Source organism: Antechinus flavipes, chromosome 3 (assembly GCF_016432865.1).
Source record: "Antechinus flavipes isolate AdamAnt ecotype Samford, QLD, Australia chromosome 3, AdamAnt_v2, whole genome shotgun sequence".
NCBI classification, from domain to species: Eukaryota; Metazoa; Chordata; class Mammalia; order Dasyuromorphia; family Dasyuridae; genus Antechinus; species Antechinus flavipes.
Genome location: NC_067400.1, coordinates 556,495,204 through 556,507,972, shown reverse-complemented (window position 1 = coordinate 556,507,972; position 12,769 = coordinate 556,495,204). Strand labels below are relative to the sequence as shown.

Genomic DNA, 12,769 nt, shown 5'->3' with positions numbered 1-12,769 from the left:
GATGAGTCTATGATTAGTTCTAAGCTACTTGGAGGGAATAAATAATTCTGAGTCACGGAAATCTTACCTAGAGAGAAGGGAGGGACAGTTGGTATGTCTTTTAGGGGATAATTTACAGTTGTCTCTGAGAAGACAACTTTGAGATTGTAGATGAACCATCTTACAATGAGTCACTGGTATGTTTGTTGAGTTTTTGAGGAGTAAACAAGATGCATTGTAAGCAAGGAAAGAATTCCCTGTTGTGAGAGGGAAGTAGAACCTGAAGCGCCAATTTAGGGTTAGGGTTAGTATCACAGAAATCATCTACTCCATATCATTCCTAATGTGTGAACTTCCTCTACAAAATTTCCATCCAGTGATTTCACAGCTTCCATATGGCAACCTCTAGTCAGAGAGAATTTTGATTCTTCGTGGTAGATTTTATCATTTTTGGAAACTGCTAATTATTATTTTTTTCTTCTTTATATTGATCCAAATATAACTTTTTAGCATAGGATCATTTATATGCACTTATACCCTCTGGGACCAAGCAGAACAAGTAGATGATTTCTGTGATACTAACCCTAACTGAAAATTATTGTTGAGATTATTTTTGTTGTTGTTTTCACCTCCCAGCTCACCTGAGAGGAATTCAGAGATCCCAAGAGGTTTCCAGACTATAATTTAAGAATTGGTCTTCTAGAAAATTTCTGAAGCAAAATTTAGTTATAACTTCTGATTAATATTTCATCCAAAGAAGATACTAAACTCCTCAATTGTTGTAAAAGCACTCAAGTCCGATCTGAGTATCAGCTATAAGATTCTTTTTATTTTATCCACTATACAAATATTTTAACATACAAAGAACAATTTTGCTTACTATCCTTCCCTTAAGAGTTAAAGACACATTATGAAATTTCTACACAAATATTTTCCATCCATGATGGACCTGTTCTGACCAAGTCTTTCACAATGATATCAGAAAAGCCTCCTTAAGGAATGAATTAATCATCCAAATATAAGATCCTCCTATTGGTTGTCCTTTTCTTTTCTGACGATCACTCTATTAAGGAAATCTTCCTGAATAGAACACAGGAACATTTAGTCTCTGGAACTCTTGAATGTGGGTTTAGCTACAAGTTAAATCCAAGACTGGAAATGTTCATTTTCAAGATTGTTTGTTTTTTGACCATACTCAGAAAAGAGAACTGAAGGGGAAAAAAGAAAGTTGGTAGTGCTTGGATAAAAATCTCAGGAATGTAAATTTCAGACTCCTTGAAGCAAATAAAAGTTTCATGTCCTAATCTCCTACAAGTCACCCTTTTTGCTCCTGAGGTAGGAAGCACATCCTTATGTACTATAAACTGGAAGGTGAAGGTGGAAACAACCTATTAAAGGAAACAATTCAAAAGAGGGTAACCATTTCACAACTCACTCTCATAGACTATAGAGGCGTCATTTTTTCTGATTACTATCGTTACTCAATTGCCAATCACTGTAAATTACCAGAGACATTCTCCACTGCAACTGTATGTCTGCAATTCCATAAAATTTAAGGGGAAGTCATCAGATTGATATTCCCATTGTATAACTTCTGCCTAATGTTTCTGATTCAGGCCTTGAAGGCAATCTAATTTTCTTTCAACATTCAAACATATACCTGCTCATGGTATAGAAAAATATGTGTATATATGCATATATCTATACATCTATTCATATTTGTACTTATATAAGCAAATAAATACATTTGTAAAAATTATGTCTATTTCTAAACGTTTATATTTCCTATTTCTTGATCAAGGTATATTCTACCATCAGCACCATTATTGTGCTGTTGTGTTTTCTTTAACTCAAGTGAAGAATTTCACATTTATTTCAAATCAACCCAATTTTAATTAAACTGATTTTATTGAAATTAATAATGATAAAATAATGGCAATAATAAAAACTAATAATACTAGTATTTATTTAATACTGTAAAGTTTGTGAAGAATTTTATATACAAAATCTCATATGAGTCATAAAGCAACCGTCTGAGTTAAGTCATAGGGTTTTGTTAGCATCTTATTAATTATGAGACAATGGAGTCAGGAAATTTAGCAAATTTTCAATGATCATGTGGCATATATGTGACCACAGATACCACTTGTCTCTAAGCCCAGAACTTTAGTTGTTAAAAAAATAACTTGTCATAATTTGTCATTTTAAGTATTCTTTGAAGTATTGTGGCACCTGCATATTTTATAACCTAGTCATTATATTTCCATTTAATTCACTGTGAAAAACCTTGAGTCACTCCACTAAAGACTCATCTTTAGTTTAATGCAGAACTATTAGTCAAACTTTGGTGAAAGGTGGACTATAAAGAATGTATAACTTCTAAGAATGAAGAAACAAAGAGAAGTTTCCAAGAAGCTTAAAAAAAAAGAACAAAAGGATTATCTAACCTTTTTGATATTGAAAGAGAAAATCTGCACCAGGAAATCAATAATCAATAATCAACTTATCAAAATTCATGAATGGCAAATATAAGCAAGTAGGTGATAGTAGATAAACACAAAAATATAATATGATGCTGAAGAATAGTATCAGATGATAGAAAATTTATAGTGAGGTAGCTGAAGCTAGAAAGAAATGTCAAGAACAGTAAAATGGCAGGGGATAGATAAATACACGAAGAGACAGACTAGATAGATATATAGATAAATTGATGGATGGATGGATGATATATAGATAAATATGTAGATATATAGATATAGATAGATAGACAGATAGATTGATAAGCAGATAGATGGGATGGATGAATAGATAGATAGATAGATAGATATAGATAGAAAGATACATAGATACATAAATAGACCTAAATTGAAGGCTTCTAAAGCTAGATTGAATGAATCTGATTATTAACAAGCAAAAATCTCTTCATTCATATCTTGGATTGTGCCCATTTTTTTTAAATCAAGTAGCATTATCTTTGGATAGGACAGGACTGAACTAATATGGATAAAAACAAGTTGATAAGTTGAGTAAGAAAAAAGAATGAAAAAAATATTTAACTATCTGACTCAGAAAGTGCTGAATTTTATTACCTTGTTACTAATAATGTTAGTCTTTATTTTTAGAGCAAGTTACAAGATAGAGGAATTGTTGCATTGCTGTATATATAGGTGATCTAGATTTTAATAAAACATATAAAAGTTTTTTTCTTGTAATTTTAAGATTAAAACAATTGGGTCACATAATCACATAACTAGATGAGATACATAACTGCTTGAGTAACTTGAATTAGAAAGAGTAAAAATGAAAGAAGTTCTACATTGGAGTAAACCAGGGAGTTGCTCTAAATGTTTTACTGTTTAACAGTTTTATGTAGAGAGAGTCTAGAATGTGATTTTTTTTTTTTCTGGAGGGAAAGTGTAAAATTCTTCTTATCAGTCTTCTCCAGCTTGCGTAAAGATTGCCATTTGGATGGAAAAAAAGGATGATAATGGGTAAAGTAAAAGGCAGTTCCTTGTTAGTTTCATCCAGATCCTTATAATAAGTATGAGAAGGTTTAATAAGTAAAAAGAATTCCCAACAATCAGTAAGAATGGGATAGAACTGAGGAAGTCAAAGGAAACAGTAGAATAGAATTCAAAAAAGAGTTTAAAAAATAAGATGTGATCTTAGCCTGAATGTTATTAGTCACTGGCTGCAATGATTAAAGTGATTAAAGAGGGGCAGCTAGATGGTGCCCTGGATAGAGCACCAGCCCTGAAGTCGGGAGGACCTGAGTTCAAATATGGTCTCAGACATTTAATACTTGACCAGATGTGCCCTGGTCAAGTCAAAGAAATCCAATTGAGTCGGGGGAAAAAATAAGTTATTAAAGAGATATGTATTCTTTCTCTCAATGTGGGGAGGCTTATCAACCATGACATTCCATAGTTGATAAAAGGACAGAAAAGCAGGTGGTGCTTAGACTAACACTGCAGTTAAAGACATTGCTTAGGCATAATAAGAAACTTTAAGATCTAAAACATATTAAAGAAAAGAGTTGTGAAAGGCAGAAGTATGCCAAAATAATAAACAAAAAACTGGACTCTTCAGTGAATGAAGAAAGAGCTTGAACTAGCTAATTAACAGATCCACTAACAGATTAACAATTTAACAGTTTTTTTTCTACAGAAGAGTGGCCTGCTAATATCAATAGGATTGGTGGAAATTAGATGGCATGTTAGACAAACCTGAAAATGATAGTATAATTGTAAAGCAACTATAGTCAAAATAGAAAGCAGTGACAGAGAGGGAGCACACACACATGACATCAATTCAATGCAGTCACTATAAGACTTCAAACAGTTGTTCTGTTATTTGAGGAATAAGAATTTTTTATCCACTCATGTGCCCAGCAATTCTCTCTGTATAACCTGACTACATCTTTGTAGCTTTGCAGGACATTGGAGTTATTCTCTTCTCAATAAATACATCTATATATGTGGGAAAATGAGGTCATGGTTTAGAAAAAAAAGTTTCTGTTATTTTATTACTGCGATATTTCACCAAATAACTGTTTTGAATGGTATTCTCTGAGCTGAAGGGAATATATATAATTATCTGGCCTGTCTCAGAGAAATAACCCTGACAATTGCCCTGCGGATTTGTTGGGTCTTGATGCTATAGATGATAGGATTCATTAGTGGTGGGAAGAGGATGTACACATTTCCCATCACAATGTGTATTATGGGTGAGGAATGCTTAGCAAACCGGTGCACGATGGACAGGCCCAACACCGGGACATAGAAACACAGGACAGCCAGGATGTGAGACACACATGTGTTAAGGGCCTTGAGTTGTTCCTTATGGGAAGCAATGGCCAAAACTGAGCGAAAGATCATGGCATAGGAGAGCAGAATGAAGAGCAAGTCTGAGCCCATGGAGAGTAAAATCACAGTCAAGGAATAGAAACTATTGAATTTTGTATCAGAGCAAGAAAGGCGGATCAAATCCTGATGCAGACAATAAGAGTGGGAGAGGGTGTTATGGCGGCAATAGGAGAACCAGAGCAGTCGTACAACTGGAGGTATGATAATCATGGTGCTCCGGAGCCCAAGTATTACTGTGATCTTCAACACCCGGGAGCTGGTGAGCTTGGTGGAATACCTCAGTGGGTTGGTGATGGCAACAAAACGGTCATAGGCCATGGCAAAGAGCATGGATGATTCCATATAGGAGAAGGAGTGGACAAAATAGAGCTGGAAGACACAGGCATAGAGGTGGATGCCACGGAGATCAAGCCACAGAACCCCCAGTACCGTGGGCATGGTAGACACACACAGGCCTAGGTCTATACTTGCCAGCATTGCCAGGAAGTAATACATTGGCTGGTGCAGGGAGGGGTCAGTGCGGATAATGTGGAGGATTGTGCAATTACCCAGTATGGCAGCCAGGTAAACTGAGAAGACTGGGATAGAGATCCAATGGTGGGCCCACTCCAGGCCAGGGAAACCTGTCAGTAGAAAGTTAGAACTTGAATTGATAACCAGTGCAATGGACATGATGTCAGATTTGTAGCTGAAATGTGCATATATCCACTTGCTAACAAAAGGTAGAATAATTGAGAATTAAAGGTATTTCAGAGGTCATTCAATCTCTTGTACCATAGTAAGGATTATTTTATTGTGTAGGTGACAAATGACCATCTTCTTATGGAACCCTCTGGTGAACCTAACACTCTCTGAAGCAGTTTCTTCCATATTTAGACGACCTTTCTTGCTAGCCAATTCATCCTGTGTGAAAATGAAACCGGTCTCTCTGCAATTTCTATCCTTAGCTCCTTGTTCTAACCTCTGAGGTCAGAAAGAATAAGTCCAATGTTTATATCCATTAGAAGCCTTCAAATACTTGAAGATAAATGAACATTTTTTTTCAAAAGAATGACTTCCCTCACTTAATACTTCTAATAGAAATGAAGTAATATAGAGGTGAAGTAAAAGTGCTTAAAAAATTAAATGCCTGGAATCCTGAAGGCAAAGTTTCTGACACCAAAATGAAGATGTAAAGTTAACTCTGATATACATACTGGATGTTCTCATCTTCATTCTCCTGCTCCCTGCAGATGTCCCTGAGACTACAGTGGTATGTAGGCGGTAATCATAGCTATGTGAAAAGTAGAAATTTCAGCCTTTTTTGCACAAGATTCAAAGCTAAATCTATTTGTCCATAGAGTGGTAGTGCAGTTCCATTAGTCCAAAGACTCCCAAGGGAAGAATTTAAGCATTAAAATGAGTCATAAAAAGAGATTTTAGACACAGAATCCATGAAGTTTCTTGAAAGAAGATTGGGAGAAAATTTAGACTAGGAAGTGATGAAGGAAAGCATTTCTACAGCCAGTGTCTTGATGACATGAAGGACAGGATACGCAGCTCTGATACAAAATTCATCCAATAACACCCTCTTCTAATTGGAGCCTATCAGTGATGCCTTCTCAGAACAAGCTCCTGCTGGAAGAGAGGTAGATTTTTACTTTTATTTTTGCAAAATCTTAGCTTATGCCCTCTTCTGTTTCCTTAAATGAAGTAAATTTTGTTCCTGCCAAGCCCTTCCTTACCTTATTACCATTATGAAAAATCAATTAACCCTTACCAATTAAGCTTAATTTTACTATTCCCTTCAGAAATATTTTTGGGAGCCAAGATGGCTGAGTAAAGGTAAGAACTTGACTGAGTTTTCCCAAATTCCTTCCAAATAACTTTTAAATAAAGCCTTGAAAGAAATTCTAGATAGTGCAAACGCACAATAAGATTGAATGAAAAAAAAATTTTAAGCGTAGGGCATCTTAAAACATAAGTAGGAAAAGTTTGTCCCACGAGAGAATAGTAGAGCACAGCTCAGCATAGGCTGAGCACCATAACAGGTTTTCTCCCAGCAAACCAGCAGAAGTCATTGGGAATGATTGAATCAGAAACTGCATCTTGGTTTCCAAAGCTCTCAGCCCACAAATGGGCTCAGAGTACTGGTCACAAGAGATTACAAGGTATATTTGCTGGCATTGGGTGAAGGTCTTTGTTGCATTGTCTGTATGCAGATCTTGGTCAAAGTCTTGCTTACCCTTCCAGGGGAAATGACCAAATGAAAAAGAATATACAAGAGCTCATTGAAGAAAAGGACTCTTTAAAAAGTAGAATTGGTCAAAAGGAAAAGGACACACAAAAGCTCAGTAATGAAATACATTTCTAAATTATTATTCTATGAGATATACTGAGCAGTAAAATTTGGAAAAACCTAGAAACACTTACATGAACTGATGTTGAGTGGAATGAAAAGAACCAGGAGAATATTGTATACAGTAACAGCAAGGATTGTGGGATGATCAACTGTAATAGACTTAAGTCTTTTCCGCAATACAATGATCCAATTCTGAGGTCAGGAAGAATAAGTCCACTTTTTATACCCATTATAATCCTTCAATTCCTTTAAGATAAATGAACATTTTATCAAAAGAATGATTTCCCTTACTTTAATACTTCTAATAGAAATGATGTAAAGCAGAGGTCAAGTAAAAGTTCTCAAAAAATTAAATGACTGGAATCCTTGAGGTATACTTTCTGACAACAAAATGAAGATATAAACTTAGCTCTGCTACAGATACAGGCAGTTCTCATCTTCATCTGTGATGGAAAATGCTATCTACATTCAAAGGATGTACTATGGAGACTAAATGCAGATCAAGGCATACTACTTTCAATAAAAAGTACTACTTTTTTTCTTGTGCTTTTTCCTTTTAATTCTGATTTTTCTTTCACAACGTGAGTGATATGGAAGTATGTTTAAAGTGATAGTACATGTATAATCTTCATGAGATTGCTTGCTGTCTTGCAGAGGGAGGCGATAAGGATGTTAGGGAGAAAAATTTGGAACTCAAAATATTATAAAAATGAATGTTTAAAACTATGTTAATATGTAATTGGGAAAAATAAAATACTATTAAGTGAAGGTTGGGGGAGAAAATTGAGCTATATATGCCACTGACTTCAGTGGGATAGGCTGTCTTCAGAAAAAGTTTCAAATGGGAAATATGTAATTTGTGGTTATTTTTAGGGGCTGCAATCACAAATTCCAATTAATTCCCCAGATGTCCTGAAGTGGTAGAATTTCATTTGATATAACCTTAACTGTTAAAATCTGGAGGAAAAAAATACAAATATGGGTACTTGATTTTCTCTGCCATGATCTAGAAAAGGAAAAATAATATAGTAGAAAGTATACCAAACCAGGCATTAAGAGACTTTGGAGTCTGAAACCTAAGAAAGAGACTAAAGGAGCATCATTTTTTTTGAACAAAATAAGATATGTTTATTAAAAATAATATGATTTCATCTATACTACCTTTACAGTTAAAGCAATGACTTTGAAAAACAAAACAATTGTTAGTAAAAACATAAGCTTTTTCTGTTTTGTATGTGACCTAGAGGGAGATATGGAGAAATATAAAACAAGTCTCAGTCCTAAAGCTACTTATTCCTTTGGTTCTGAAATGTGTCCTTTCCTACAAATAACAACTTAAGGAGCATCATTTTAATAGGCCAAGACAAACTACATCCCAGAATACTGAAATGGTTGAAAGTTCTGAAGCCAAAGAAGAAATTTTCAATTGGAATAAAAAAACAGGAGGGGGTTGAATAAATATGGATAAAATGATATGATTTTCAGATAAATATATAAAAAAGAGTATCTAGCTATCTGATACTGGAAATGCTATATATATTTTTTTATTTTTGGTTCTTAATGATTGGATAAATGCAAGTGCTTTGTGACTACCTCCCAGTAGTTTTTTAAAAGTTGATTATAAATGGGAATTGTAAAAATGATTGAATTTGGCAAATTATTTCATTTTCAAAATCAGAATCCATATGCCATGCATCAGTGATCTTGACTTTGAGTTTTGGTAAAATTCTAAAATGTATTAATAAAAGAATGGTTAGGGAACATCTAGAAAAGTAAGCAAGAGCCATCTTCAGTTGTCCTGATCATATGTGGCCACTGATCTCAGATTGCCCTGGAAGGGAAAGTAAGGCAGGTAATCTTGCATAGCCTTTTCTCACTTAAATCCAAATCAATTGCAAGTCATGGCATCCCTCCCCTAATGTCATGGTCCTCTTCAAGAATGAAAGATAAATAATAAAAACAACAACAGCAGCAGCAGTAGTAACAGCAGCAACAGGAAAAGAAAACATTAATCAAAAATAACCAGTGTGTCTGTCTCAAGAAAGGGCCATACCAGATTAATAATGTAAGTCTTTGTTTTGTGATCAGGTTTCAAAATTGAGGCAGTAGAGAATTCCTGTAGATGTAGCTAATCCAGATTTTAACAAAGCATTTAATACTTTTTCCTAATAGTTTTGGGAAGATGGGAAAAGAAGTGGGTCATACAATCACAAAACTGGATAAGATATAGAACTAGTTGACTAGCTGGAACTAGAAAGAATGGACTTGGAAAGACTTTTAAATTGGAATGACCTAGGGAATTGTCTTTATTATTCTTCTGCTTAACAATTTTATGTAGAAAGACCATTGAAAGACACCAGACTGTGACTGATTGATTAATTGATTGATTTTTAGAGGGGAGGGAAACAGGATAAAAGTCTTCTTTTTAGTCTTCTCCAACTTGCATAAGTATTACCATTTGGAATGAAAACAGGATTTAAAGAAGCAGATGACAAAAAGATCAAACCACAGAACTCCCAGAACTACAGAGATGGTAGACATACATAGATCTAGATTAGCACTTGCCATCATCACTCTTCTGTTGAGCATTTTGGAATTATGTTCAAAGGGCAATTTATTCCATTTGACCAAAAAATATAAATACTAGATATCCCAAAAAAGATTTAAAATGGGGAATGTGTGGTATGGCAAATCCAATTTACAAATACTCAGAGATATCTCAAGTGAAGAATAGAAGTATTGATTTTTAGAATATTGCAAAAAATGAACTTCTCCAAACTGGACTCCAAACCAGTCTAGAGAGGTTAATTTCCAGAGATTGAAATGAGTTATATAATCTTGGCCACAAGAATAAAGCTTGGAAGTAACATGAATTTGTTAAATTTTTATCTGAATTTTATGATGGTCAGTTTTGCAACTTCTTATAACTGTTTACCCTATTTCATTTCCCTAGATAAATTAAATCTAAGTTATAAATTCAATCTAACTTAGTTAATGATTTTATAAGAAACCATATAATCCCCCACAAATAGGAGATTTGTTTACAGGTTAAGTAGTTCATTAAATTAAAATAACTAAGAAGATTTAGTTTACCTCAGGCTTCCTCAACAAATAGAGATTAGCCAGTTTATAGATCTCTTAGAATATCTCCAGGTTATTAAATAGTTAGATTCTTCTCTAAGCAGTTAAGGTCCAGGAGATCAGATATTTCTGCTAGGAGAACAAGTCTTTTGGTCTCTTTCCCAGAACCTTAATGACCCATTTCAGGGGTCTGGAATTATCAAATGAAAGATGCTTAGTTTCCCCATTATACTCAGGGAGGAAGAGAGAGAGACAGAGAAACAGAGAGAGAGAGAGAAGTGTCAAAATTTTTTTACATGCAATTATGGAAAAAAAAAAAAAACGAAAAATTAACCCCATTTAGAGAGGCAAAAGGAAACATTCAGCACATCACTGTGTTCCCAAACTGTTATTAGCTACATTCTTTTGGAGTGTTTTTTGTCCTGTCTGCAATTTTCTTGCTGCTTTCTTCTTTGAACCACTTTCAAAAATCCACTTGTCATCAAATTTCTATACTTGACCCTTAAGCTTCAGTAGGCTTTTAGTGCCTGGAACAAAGATAGGGAAAGGCAAGAGAAGTACCTGAAGAGAGAATAATGATGAAAAGCAGCTAATTAAAGTGGAATTGATGTTTTTTAAAATACTGACTATTCAGAAAACTCACTGAGATTCCTGGGCAGCAATCTTTCCTGCTTTGTGGTTAGAATGGTAGAGATGTCTACCTGAAGAGCAACAGGGAATATTTATCTAAGAGTGCACTGTGACTAGTGTTGCTCCCAGGAGAAAATTTTCCTTATTTCCATTACAGGCACTGAGTTTCTAGTGTATAGGGGTGTCAGGGGAGAAGTTTGAGGAGAGGTTCTGACCTCCTCTGATTCTCTCAGTGGTCCACATTGCTTGTTTCCCCTCTTTCCTAAACAATGACCACCTTTCAAAGTGCACTGCCAAGAGAGCAACCCACTGATTCCTACCAGAATGTATTTTTGGCTGGGTTTGTTTGACTTGGCTCAGTTTGAAACTATCAAAAGCAACTGGGTGGTTTAGTGGATAGGTCCTAGCTTAGATCTTAGGTAGGAAGCCCTGCATTAAAATTCTTTCCCAGACCCTTACTAGCTGTATTTTAGACAGACGACTTAACTACTCTCATCCTGAGTTATTTCATTTGTTAAATGTAGGATAAAATAAGTGTGTGTGTGTGTGTGTGTGTGTGTGTGTGTGTGTGTGTATTTACTTTAAAAACTTTTAAAATCCTGTATAAATGTTATCTATGTCATTAGGTAGGGACAAGATGAGAAATGAAGTAGAGAGTGAGACCTAAAGCAACTTCCACTTCATTTATTCCCATTATCACCCTCTTCTCCCCACGACTTTCCCACCCAGCCATTGTTTCAGCTGTTCCAGAATTGTATCATGTATTATTTGTGGACAATGAAGAGTTGAGGGAAAAGGTTCATTTTTGTCAAACAGATTGCACTTATAAACATGGAAGTTTCTTCTAGACTTTCACAACTGTTGCAATAAGGAAATTCATTGAAGTTTCTAACCAGTCTCTTCTACTGTTACATAAATGCATGTTATAGTGGATACAGAGTGACTGTTCATGCTTTGTACCACAACTATTCCTCAAAGCTTTCAAGTCATAACCAGCCTTCCATTCTCTATTTATTCCCTTCCCTAAGTGTAGAACTTTGTTTCTCTCACTAATGGATGGTCTTCAGAGCTCAGCCTGTATAAATGTATGTGTGTAATATAGGTGTGTATTGTAGGAAGGGGGAGTCTCATTAGCCTTGGTAGGCCTATTAGAGATAGGGGAGAGAAAAGAGTGTTGTTGTCAGGACCAAAAAGAGATAACATATGGTATCACTTAGCTTTAATTTAAAAGTGCTATATAAATATTAATGATAATCATGACAATGGGGATTATGGGGATGGTGATGATGTTAGTGATAGGGATGACCTAAATCTAAGAAGGCAAACTTCAGGTTAAAAGGATAAGGATATGAGTTAGGAATTTGTCTATGTCTGGAGTTAGATGAGGAAGGCCTTACCAAGACTTCCAAGATTGTCTTATTCATCTTTATTTGTTCCAGGGATTCCATTTATAAACCTGGAATCTGTGCTTTGACTAGATGCTTTAAAATGCCATGAAATTTCAGTGAACTATGAGCTCTATAGAATCACAAAATATTAGGTTTGGAAGGGAACTTAAAAGTCATATAGATATTGAATAGGAATTACGTGTTAGTCACTACAAGTGGCTACTCTCCCTTGAGTTAATTCATTGAGGGAGAAGAATTCTTTAAGTTCTAACTTAGACCATGTTTCTCTCTCTCTCTCTCTCTCTCTCTCTCTCTCTCTCTCTCTCTCTCTCTCTCTCTCGCTATGGAGGGCAGATCTAATTGTTAAGTGGAATAAAAATCTTTCATTCTGCATTTCCTATCTACTGTTTCTCTATCTACTCTCAAGAGCTAAGCAAAATAAATCTAATTCTTTTTCTCTTCTTCGTATACCTAAGGATAACTAT

The 12,769-nt window shown here is 35.0% G+C and overlaps 1 protein-coding gene across 1 annotated transcript; it reads right to left on the bottom strand.

The window, feature by feature from the left end:
* Nucleotides 1–4,571: 4,571 nt before the first annotated feature.
* Nucleotides 4,572–5,516, bottom strand: LOC127555332 (olfactory receptor 51V1-like). Its single transcript, XM_051987560.1, has one exon. It carries the CDS (start codon nucleotides 5,514–5,516, stop codon nucleotides 4,572–4,574), a length of 945 nt encoding a protein of 314 aa, XP_051843520.1.
* Nucleotides 5,517–12,769: the final 7,253 nt, after the last annotated feature.

Coding starts and splice junctions, on each gene's coding strand:
- LOC127555332 (XM_051987560.1), bottom strand. CDS start 5,516: ATGTCCATTGCACTGGTTATCAATTCAAGTTCTAACTTTCTACTGACA.